At 36.4% G+C, this 12,326-nt stretch overlaps 1 protein-coding gene across 4 annotated transcripts in view; it reads right to left on the reverse strand.

Moving 5' to 3' along the window:
• Positions 1-12,326, reverse strand: part of NEK7 (NIMA related kinase 7) — a 149,877-nt gene that overhangs the window by 59,096 nt on the left and 78,455 nt on the right. For 3 of the 4 annotated variants that reach the window (XM_063114470.1, XM_063114469.1, XM_063114472.1), the window contains exon 3: positions 8,028-8,168. The exons of the other annotated variant lie outside the window; for it this stretch is intronic. In XM_063114470.1, coding sequence (XP_062970540.1) covers positions 8,028-8,168 — 141 coding nt within the window. The remainder of the gene's footprint in view (positions 1-8,027; positions 8,169-12,326) is intronic. 4 annotated transcript variants of the gene reach the window in all.

Below are 12,326 nucleotides of genomic sequence, written 5' to 3' on the forward strand. Positions count from 1 at the left end.
CTCAGTTTCTTTCTCATGGATTCCTTAAGGCCCTGGCAAATGATGATATGGAACTAGACACCTATTTTTGTCACTAATTATTCTATGACTATTAAAAAACCTTTGTTTCCCAGGGAATGCCATTTAACTCAACAGGCTAGTATGCAGTGGACTAACTTCCAGACCATCGGGTAAGCTCTGTTTGATAGGTTTCCTTAAAATTAGAAAATTTGAAAACTTATTGTGAAATTCATCTTTTCACAGATTTTGTGAGAGTTTGAAGCTCAGCAAAGCTTAGTCATGGCTGGAGCTATACATTAAGAAGCCACACTCTACAGAGGTACACTGGAAATCATAAGTAACAATGTGGGTATAGGAGAAGCAAAAAAAAATCCAAAATCGTAACTGTAAGAAATATCTCAAAAGGAACAGAAAAAAGAGGAGCCATCGAAGGAAACAAAAAAGAGAGATTCAGAGAGCTAGGAGAACCAAGATGGTGCAACTGCAGAAAACAAAAGAGGCAAGTTGTAAGAAGCTGTGGGTACTGGAGCAACAGGTCCTACAAAGGTATCAGTAACAATGTCAACTGACGATATCTACAGGCAGCGGAGGAAGGCTGATGTGGGAGAAATGGGGCAACCGGTGAAAAAGTCTCAAAGGAGGCAGAAGAGAAACGTCTTGTCCAGAGCCCAGGTAGAAGTAAGAAGGGCTAAGACAGCTATAGCGTTGTGGAGCACACTGGAGAACAGAAATCATCTCTGTCAAACAGGAGATGGCATGAATGGACAGGGGCTGTGTCTGAGGCTTCGGAGTAGTAGTTTTTCTCTCCTACTGCCAGCAACATTACAATCATATATCCACTGATTTGGGATTCTTCTTATACTGTTAGAGTATATTCAAGTAAGAAGTGTAAGAGTGCACTTCCAAAGAAAAGTAAGCAAACCTCCAAGAAAGAATCTGAGCCCTTCCGTGCTGCAGGACCTGGACCAACGATTACATGTGAACAAAGAAATACACGGTGGAGATAAGCCATGAATGGGATTAGCAAGACAGGGAGAGACTCTGAAGTGCGAGCAACCACTGCTCAAGTCACTGACAACAGTCCATGATTGTTAAGAAAATATGTGAAATAGACCTCAAATGTGAGGTCTGAAGAATACGGAATGGTGCTTGATAGTCAGGATGAGGTCAAGGAGCACGTTTGGCTGGAGGAAGGGAGTGGGAGAGAGACAGGAATTGTAGTTAGAGAGGGGACTTTGAGAGTCTGAAATAGAACATGTGAAGTGTGGAAGAAGCCATGATGGTGTCCCGAGAGTAGGGTGCCATGGAGTCAGGCACGTGGAAGAACCACGAGGCCTGAGCTCAGTAGAGTCAACATGGTGCCAGGGAATGGACAGAGGAAAAATGAGAGCAAGGCACAAGGATGGAAAAAATATTAATTGTATGGCACTGGTTTCAAAGATGGAGGAGTTAGATTGTTGGTGTAGAGTAAGGCCTGAGGAGGCAGTGGAAAGCAAGCCCTAATGAAGACGATTTCACCGCACCCCAAGTCAAGAAAGGAGGAGCACCTTACATTGGAGAGGGGTGTGAGGAAAGCAGGAATGTGAGAGACAAGGAAAACTCACTTAAGGAACGATGACTGGAGAACTACTTGCAGAAAAAACTGATGGGCTGCTTCTTCAGGTCTAACTCCAACGTGGAAGGTGTTACATCACTTTACTGGCTTTGGTACATCGTATTGGCTCTAATGCTTACAAAATTTATAAAATCTCAGATTTTATAATTTTTATTCATATTGCTAATAACATTATTTATTTGATAGCTGAGCATTTTCAATTAGTAATTTTTGGCATTATTATTACTGGGTACTGAAGAGGATGAATCAACTTTCGACAGAACAGTCCATGTAATCTTTAGAAAATATACCAGATTTTATCATTCACCTGCTTAAACCCCTTCAATGGCTACTCATTATCCTTACAACATATAACATATGAACTATATATAAACCTTTCTCCATTGTCTACAAACAAAACCCTCAAAAATCTAGTTCCCGTCTAGCTCTGTAACCCCATCCTACTTCTCCCCCTCTCTCCATTCCCTGCAATCACAATGATCTGATCTTAGTATACTCTACGTCAATCCTACTGTTTGGAGTCTTTATCATAGCTCTTCTCCACACCTGGAACCCTCTTTTTCCTACTGTTCAGATGAATCATTCCTTTTTATCCTTCACCTCAGCTTAAATTTCACATCCTCAGAGAAGACACACTATATACTCTTTGTAAAAACCTTCCCCATCCAATTTGTCTCTAATACCACACCATAGTCATTTCCTTTTTGGCTGTACTTATTTGATTTACTGTGTGTCTCCCCACAAAAAGTATTAAACTCAATTATTGTGTCCCTAGTGTTGAGTACAGTGTCTGTCATACAGTAGGTCCTCAATATATGTTAAATGAATGTAACAAAAATCTGTAACAGTATAAAGAAAAAGCCACTTCTGTTACACAAGCATACTTCAGCACGTTCGTGGAAAAAATAGAATTAAAAGATAATACAAATCTTTCCATAAACTTGTTGAAATACCCTCGTATTTATTCACTGGGCTAGGCCACTCAAAGAGTTTATAACTTTAAATTTTTAAGATATACCCATGCAGTTAAAACTTGCGTTACCATACTAATAACCCTAAGGTACTATAAGGTGCTAAGGAAAAAAATTCTGAAACATTAAAAAAGGACAAGGGACTAAATTATTTCTCTGATGTCCACTGTGTCTTTTAAAAGTTTTAACATGAGTAATCTATTTATGTCATATATGGTAATTCATTATAACCCTAAAATGTTTTAACCATTCAGTAAGATGAAAAACTTACTATATTTCTTATATGCCTAGAAATGCTTAAAATAAGACTGCAAGTACAAAGAAATGAAACTTTAATGCAGCTTTAATTTTTAAGATAAAATCCTATGCCACCTTGACAAGTAAAACTAACATCAATTTTAAAAAATGTCATTTGTGAATTGTTCTTACAAATACTTCCTAATTTTCATTTATTCAAGTAGCAATTGTAAGTTTGAAAGCAAGTCTATACAGATTAAATGATTTTATTTTAAAAAGATTGTTTTTATAAAAGCTATTAGACGAATTTAGTAATCACTGTGAACACTAATAAAGATACTGAATATATGGCTATAGAGGTTATGAATACATTAAAACTGCTCTATGTGTTATGCAAAAAGCCATCATTAATCACAAATTTCTAATTACATGCAAACATACAGAATCTAGAATCTAAAATTAATGTACATAAAAAAGCAAGTTACACTCATGAATAAAATTTTAGAAGTTATTTTCTGACAAATGCTTTAAGATAAGAGCTGTGGCTGAGGCTTTAGGGCTGGCGACATTATAATCATACATTCACTGATTTGGGGTTCTTTGAACATCAGAACCTTAAAACAACAATCAAACATAAGTAAATAAAAGTAAAACAATAAACATCAATGAATACTTTTTCTTTCAGGAAGTTTTTTTGAGATCACCCAGATCAAAAAGGTGAATTTGAACAAAACATATTATCACTTTATGCCTGCTTGTAAGTATACATAAAGAATAGTTTTTAACTTTTCATTCTAGAAAAAACTCACTGACTCACAATGGATGTCACACAGTAAAATAGTGTTATTTGGACATATAACTTAGGAGTAAGCAAAGAGAAATTAAGCATTAATGAACTAAGGATCAAAATACCTCACCTACTATTAAAAAATTAGGGTAACAATGGTCACTGAGAATTAGTGAGACACAGAATTCATGCTGCTATAGCACCATGTCATTAGACTGACAAAATAAAAATCAATCCCAATTATATAGCTCTAATCAATGAGCTAAATATAATAAAACAGAGATTGCATGTGCCAGATCAAAACAATTCTTTGATAATCTTCCAACATAAAGAACGGAAGCTTTGAAACCCAGCTCATGTCCCCTGGGAAGCCTCTGTGAGGACTTTCCTAAGCTCCTCCTCATACCTGTTCTCCTCAAGGCCGCTCTCCTTCCAGCACTTAGCTCATGGTTTTAAAGGTGTCTTTGTTGTACCCCAGTGGAATCCCATGAGTCCCATTACATTTATCTTAGTATTTCCAAAGCCTTACATACTGACCAATGAACATGAGGTGATCAGAAAAGACTGGTGGAATAAACTGAATGATCAGCAGGAAGGGAAGCATCGAAGAAGAGAGGCAGGGAGAGAAGAAAGTAAAGTTGGTACACAGAATTTCAAAACTGTTACATCAGTGAAGGCACCGTCTTAATTTCTGCAAATAAACCAAGATGGGATGTAGGTGAATTTTCAAAAAGATTGGTTAATGTTGCCATATACTGTAAGGCTCTCAGGTCATTTTATGACTTCAAAGACGTAACATGCATTCAGTACACACACTTGATTCCATGTATAGGTAACAGACACATATAGGAAAGTCACCAGAGCATAGCACATTCTTTTTTAAAGGCTCTGAAAAAATGAACTTGATGGTACGGGACAAAGTAAAAAGGGGCCTTGAAAACTAAGCTAAGGAAACTTGGCTGGCTGATTAGTTCAGTTGGTGTGGACAACACTAAGGTCAAGGATTTGGATCTCCTTACCAGCCAGCTGCAAAAAAATAAATAAATAAATAAATAAAATTTAAAGAATCTGTATGGTAGTTTTAACGTGGCTCATTAAAGATTTGTAGGCAAAGAAATAAATTAGTAAAGCAACGATTCAGCATATGAACTCAACCATAGTATTCAGGAAGGATTCTAGCAGAGCTGGGAACAGAAATACAGCTCTTGAGACAGTAATATAGCCTTAACGCAATGGGTTGTGAGAAGAAATTCAGTATCTGATTCTTTAGAAATTCTTTGAAGGGCTGGGTTAGGATTCTTCAGAAAGAAAAATCGTTTTTCAGGAAGAAAAATTTTAAATCAATTTTTTATTTAAAGCTTCAGAGATGACTTTTTTAAAAGGAAGAACCATGGGCTTTCCTGTTCAGCACAAGTGTTATACATCACAAGAATCAATTAAATGTCTGAAATGCATATTTGTTTATCACAAAGGTTTAAGACATTGTTCCCTAATAAAATAAGTTGCGAATATCTTTACAACATCATATCTCTCTTGTATATAAAAGTTATGTTTAAACTAGAAGATGCCACAATATCAACACTTAAACAGACAGGAATGACATAATCCAAAAGCATAAACTTTAACTTCCCACAGCAGCTGAGGTCTTTCACAGGGGGGCAGTCAGAGTGGGTCATCTTACTAATGCTGAATGGAAATTCAATCATGCAAATTAACTCGAACACTGCCTATTCAAACTTCCAGTCAATAGAAAGGAAAAGGAGGCGAGTAGAAACAATTCTGATGGTACGAGGGGCATTCCAGCAATTCGTGGGAAGATTTGTATTATTTTTTAATTCCATTTTTCCATGAACTTTTTAAGTATACTCATACTCTAAGAGACCTAAAAAGCTTTTTCCTTCCTCCCTCTATTCCTTCCTCCCTCCTTTCTTCCCTGTCTATATCTGACAAGGTTCAGAACTGAGCCCTGTCTCTTTCCCACACTCAGGAAGAATCAGTGAGAAGGTGGAGAAGGAGCCAAGACGGCCTGGGGACCTCCAGGTGGCCTTCTCAGTCTGGATGGACTCACCCAGTCTCTACTGTCTGTGGCAAATGGGCAGCTATCTCCTCTCTCATCTATTCTGTATGTTGTTTGTAATTTTATTTTGAAAATAATATATTTTGAAGATTCAAAATTCTTGAGGATCTACAGTGAATCCTTCCCTGTCTACTGTTCAGATTCCTCGGCCTAGTTCTGATGCTCTCCACAATCGGATCTCACATTTATAGCCTGGCTTACGTTCCAATCCCACCTACTTCAACAGCTCAAATTGACGTCTCCATTCTGAGAACTTCTATTTAAATCAAGAATCCATGCCACAGGTTTAACATTTAATTGTTCTAGACAGACTCTTTTTTCCACTTGAGGGTAAGAATAATACCACTAGTTTCTTTTTTATTTCCCTCAGTGCTCAGAAATACATAGTAGAAATTCAATACATTTTTAAAATGAACCAACGAGCTCTTTTTGTAAGGTAATAATCGTTCCAAAGCTCATCTGTTTCATAAACACTAATATGTGCATTACGCTTTCATAAGCTCTAAGTGGCATATTAGAAGACAGAAGAATGCAATTCATATATGCTGCTGGCAAAAAAGTAAACTCGTTCAACTCTGGAAACTAACTTGGCATTAACTTGTAGCACCCCCTATGGTTCATCGTTTCCATTCTTAGGTGCAAATGAGAGAAAATTTTGCATGTGTGTACCAGGAAAGGTACACAAGAATATCTTAGAAGTATTGTTTACCGGCCGACCCCGAGGCGCACTCGGGAGAGTGCGGCGCTGGGAGCATGGTGACGCTCCCGCCGCGGGTTCGGATCCTATATAGGAATGGCCGGTGCACTCACTGGCTGAGTGCCGGTCACGAAAAAAAAAAAAAAAAAAGACAAAAAAAAAAAGAAGTATTGTTTACAACAGCAAACAACTGTAAACAACCTAAACAGCAAGCAACAAGAACAGCAGTGAAAAGAATTAACTACAGCCTCATGCACCAACATGGATTAATTGCTCAAACATGATGCTATGTGAATAAAGCAAGCTATAGATATATACATATTTGTATTTATATATATATTAAAAACTGCTTCGTTTATATAAAGTTTAAACTATGCAAGAGTAGTAAACAATAGATTTTATTTTAGAAATTCATACAGATGTAGGAAAAACTACAACAAAAAACCAAGGAGTGATAAATATTAAGTTCAGGATACAGTAACCCCTGAGGAAGAGAATGGCGGACACAAGTGAAAAAATATTTTTATTGTTTATTTCTTAAGCTGGGTTGTGGATATCAGAGTATCTCTATTACTGTTTCTATCTAACACATATATCATGTAAAATCTTTCATAAATATCTAATATTTCATTATTTAAACGTAAATGAAAACTATTCATCTCTCTAATAGCTGTTGCAAGTACACTGATCACATTAAGAAGTTTAAAAAAGAGAGAGAGAGAAAATTTAGGTTCCACACAGGTATCTGCATAGAAAAGATATCAGGGCTGCATAGCAAAATAAGAAGTCTATGGCAGGTGCAAACAATAACTACCTTAAGTGAAGAAGAGAAGTGAAACTGTAGGATGCCATACATACTGTAAGGCAGAAAAACAAGTACTTTCTAGGCCAGAGGATCTCATTAAAGCAAGTGAAACTCTCGGGGCTCTGGTAAGTAAGTGTTCCAGAGTAGTTCAGTGGGACTAGAACACCAGGGTTTAGAGCAGGACTTGGTAAGAGGAGCTGGAACAAAATAAATGAATTCAAGAAAGACAGAAAAAATTCCAGATTAGAGAGCAAAACTGATTCTAGAATGATACAAATACAATATGGAGATCTTAACTCAGATGTCAATTCTGTAATTTTATCTACCTCATTTTTTAAAATTTCCAAGTAAATAAAGTTCACTTCATTTTCCTTTCATTTATGGCTGGTGTAGTTTGACTACCGATATAGTTTGACTACCATTTACTATCTTCAGGCAATACTTTTTGTGAATCTTGTTTCCTCTTACAATGCCTATAGCTGCAGAACTTTAGCTGAGGATTCTACGTGTAGTTAAATGTCCAGTTCGAAGTAATGGTGATAACACAAATCTGCCTCTTAAAGTCTAGAGTTGTGAAAGCTTTTCCAGGTTCACTCCAGTCATTATTGAATATGGGTGAACAATACCAGCTAAATTTTTAAAGCCAAAAAGTAATGTTAAAACTAAAAGTTAATTTCTACTCTGTACTACACTCAATTCCAGCTTTTAAAACACAATTCTCATTCTTTCCCAGCACTCTCAATTTAAAGCCATCATTACCCAATCACTTGGGACATATTTTTCTCTATTATTCACATAGCATAATTTTACACTAATTTATTAATTAAAATCATCTTACCTGCACTTTTTTTAAAGCTACTGGTACTCCATCCAAGAGACAGGCTGCTCTATAGACTTCACTAAATTGTCCACGACCAATTTTCTTTTCTATTCGAAAGTTGGCTAATGTATTATAGCCCATATCTGGTCGTAAGGCCTTCTGTAATTAAAAACATAAGAAAAATTTTCATTCACACAATATACACACAATACACACAATCACTGACCATTTCACAGAAGGAGGTGATACCTCTGGTAAGTTTGCAGACATCCATTCATTCAACAAATATTTATTGAATATCTATTCATGCCAAGCACTGTTCTCACACTGAAGTTACAGCAGTAAACTGAATGGACAATAATCCCAGTATGTGAGGAACTTACATTCTAGTGAAGGAAAAAAATAATAATGTAAATATAAAAATATATATATAGTACTGAGATAGCAAAGGATGAAAAGAAAGAATAAGTCAAGGAAGAGAGATATGGGGACAAGAAGGATTTTAAAATTTTAGATAGCAACTCCCTGTAACTTGTCTTTAGTTCACATAATATAAATTTGCTCATCCAATCTAGTATTTCTCTATTTCTTTTCTTTTTCAAAGAACGTTTGAGTTGAAATGGACCTTTGATATATTCATTTAGTTCAATCTGTTAACTAATGCACGAAACACTTAACTTTCTGACAGTTTTGTTAAATGGCTAGAAGAGAGAAGGTTGAATGTTTTCATCCCAAAGAAAGGATAAATTTGGGGATGATGAATTTGCTAATTACCCTGAGTTGATCACTACACATTGTATACATTATTGAAATATAACTCCGTATCCCATAACTATATACAATCAATGTTTCAATTAAAAAATAAATTTTAAAAAACAAAAGCCATAAACTTCCTGACAGTTATTCAACTTCTGCAAAAGTGTTTCCAGTGGTAGGGAGTTTACCACCACATCTTTACATTTTTTAACAATACATTTTGTTGGTGGTGGTGGAAAAAGTCATTTCTTTTTCTACTAATATTACTTGGTACTTACTACATGCCAGACACTTCTCTAGCTCCTAGAGAAACAGATGCATCAGAAATGCGTTCTGCTCTCAAACAGCTTACACAAATACACAGAAAAGGCTCTTCACTGTGCTATGGGAGAAATAAATATAGGGTACTGGGGGTGGGGAGTGGCAGTGGACACAGTCGTCATCCCTATTTTGAGGAAAACTCAACTTATAAAGTCTATCCATTGTTCTAGTTCTTTTGTTCCTTTGTTCATGGACTCATTCATTCAGTCATTTGTTATAGGGGTAAACATTAATTGAAAGTCCACTACAATCAAACACTGTCTATTGCTGAGGTTACAGCAAACACACAAGGAATACTGCCTTTCATGATCCCATGGCACACATTTTAGCATCTCTACCTATATAAAATATAACAAAACAGTCTGTTTTATCTATCATATGCCTTATATATTCTCTTGTTTAGCTAAACATGCCTGGGCCTTTTCACGGTTCCTGGGTTATTGATAAGTACACTCTTCTAAACCTTCTCCACTCTCCTCACGCCACGGTATCCCCTCTACCCTTGAGCCAACTTCACACAAACATGACATTCCTGTGGTGCCCAAATAGTGTGCCCTCTAATGCAACTGAATATTAAAGATCTATTAATGGATTCAAAGATGGAGCTGGTTCATAAACACATTACATTAACCTTGAACTCTAAGGCCTTTAAATAAAGCTTTGTTAAGGCTGATAACCCCATGTCCTGGACTTATGCAGAAGGCTATTTTGATATATCAGCAGTACTTGACATTAACCCTCAGCACATTTTATTTTGTTAATTTCAGTACATCTATCATGCTAACAAAAACTGTAAAATTCTGCTAAGGATTCAATGTAATTCAAAACCAGTGTTCCTCAAAAAGGGAAAAAAAGGAGTTATAATTTGTTATTGTACATTGCTTTTCTTCTTCTGAAAGTCTAAAATATTGTTAAGAAAAATACCACTCTTTTCTTCAAAATATGCAAAACAGCCAGAATACAAGAAATTTCATGAACTCATTTCATAAATATTGGACCATAAAGTAATTATAACGATAATAAAACATTAAGAAAAACAACTTCTACTACAATAGAAGGTTTTATTTGATGTTTACAACTTAGCAGGCACTATATATTAGGAGTTTATATGCCATCTAATTCAATTCTCATGAAAATCTTATAATGAAGGTGGTATTAAACCAAACCTATGTCTAGCTGATTCCCAAGTATAACCTATGCTATATTGCCATGGTTACTAAGCAGTCACCTACAATATGACCCAACATTACGGGACCTTACATGATCATTCACAGATATTTTCAATTTCAAGTCTTTTGATTAAAAAAAAACAAAAAAAAAACTGGGAATTGAAACATGTTAAAAATGAAAATGGAAAAGTATACCATAGAAAAGAAAAGTAAAGCCAAAATGAAATTTTCAAATAAAGGGAGATAACGTGCCATGCTGTTCATTTGTAAGAAGATTTCTTTGTGTAGTCATTGAATTTATAATTGTCACTGAGACAAAATGGCATATATTTAACAAAGGAAATCACAAAGTACCACTTCTTAGATATATTCAATGGATACTATCAATTTTTTAAGTTTTTTAGCTTTAAATAAAGGTTTTGTTTAAAAAAGGAGAGTTTTTTAAATTACCTATGCTTTTCTAAGCAATTTTTATAATCCTACACACTAGGATGATCAATAACATCTAAGAAAGAGAATTCCTTCTTTCTCTTGAAGACTTGTCAATTGCAGCAGTAAAATATAGCTTCATCATTAGGAACACTATCATACAATCCTTAATCTTTAAATTTGACTGGGAATTCCATCTTCTGTCTGCACAATAACTTGACAAATATTAGCGTGAACTGCTAAGGCAGTGTGACAACCGCATGCTGAGAGCAAAGTCTCACTAATGTGTTTTGGCATGCAGGTTTGTAATCACACATTTACATATGCAATGACCTACATTTGCATGTCAGATCACACACTGTCTTGGTTTATTAAGACTGGGCACCTCCCTGTGCTCCGCGGCCAGAGTGTGGTGAGAGAGGGCCAGAGGGTGGTGTTTTTTGGCAGTTGAGGGATGAACTGCCACCAAGGATTAGGTTGACATGGCCTGAGCATTAGACACTTCATTAGACATAATCTGTTTAACAGTGGGCAGTGTATGTAAACTTCACAGCCCATTTGCGGCACCTTTTCCCCCCATGGCCTTTCTTCAAAGGGCAGTGTGGGTGAATGACAGCTTGTCTCATCTGCTCCCGTGTCCTGTCACCCAACGTTGATGTGGAGAGCTGACATGAGAAGGAGCATAACTGCACATCTCCAACTACCCTTGGGTCTCTTTGCCACACTGCAATTTGTATAAAAATAAGCTTGTGTAGGACGAGGCCTCCCTAGGAGATCATCAGGCAGGTAATACGTATACTTCAGTAACAATTATATTATTGTATTCGATGCCATGCTTCATTTTGAGGAGTTACATCTCACTGTAGGTAGCATTATATTAGGTGCTTTATAAAAGATGGTATCATCAAATGGGCTCCCACTCAAAGAACTATTTTTAGGAAAGAGCTACATTCTTTTTCTTTGAATGATGTCCAATTTCCCATTTTTTTAAGTTCAGCATCTTGAGTTATACTGGGAATAAAATAACTCAGGAAAACAATGAGATTCAAATAACTATGAAATATAAACCTAACAAAATCAGTTCAGCTGACTGCTGTTCTCAATTTGAAGTGTAAACAGAGTCTCGGTCTCTTCCAGTTGCTTAATGACCAGAGTATTTTTCTACGCTACACAAAATGGCTTTTGGATTTAAGATGCGTCTCTTAAAGCACCTTCAGCTTTTATGACAGTAAAAACCTACTTTGTTTCTTGTGCTATAAAATGAGGGTAATGATGCCTTACTGATGACAGAAAGCTTGCAAAGTCACTTTTTCACCTAGCCATGGGCCCCACCATCTACTCCCCAGGTGCACCATGAGCTGTGTTTGCTCTCTCCATGGCACTGCATCTGCTTGTTCTCATGCCTTCTGAATAACTTCTTTCACACCTTGCAAACCACAACGCATGTCTGGAATTCAGTTCCACTGTCAGCTCTTCTAAGGAATCATCTTCAGCTCACTCAAGTAGCTGCACTGGCTCCTGCCTCAGTCTTCCACAGCAATTAACAGCAGCCATTCAACTCCATAAAGAGTTGCACAAACTCAGGCACTGTGCTAGGTTCCGGATCACACTGTCTTTTAGTTATTTGCTTATACATATGTAT

Source organism: Cynocephalus volans, chromosome 11 (genome assembly GCF_027409185.1).
Source record: "Cynocephalus volans isolate mCynVol1 chromosome 11, mCynVol1.pri, whole genome shotgun sequence".
NCBI classification, from domain to species: domain Eukaryota; kingdom Metazoa; phylum Chordata; class Mammalia; order Dermoptera; family Cynocephalidae; genus Cynocephalus; species Cynocephalus volans.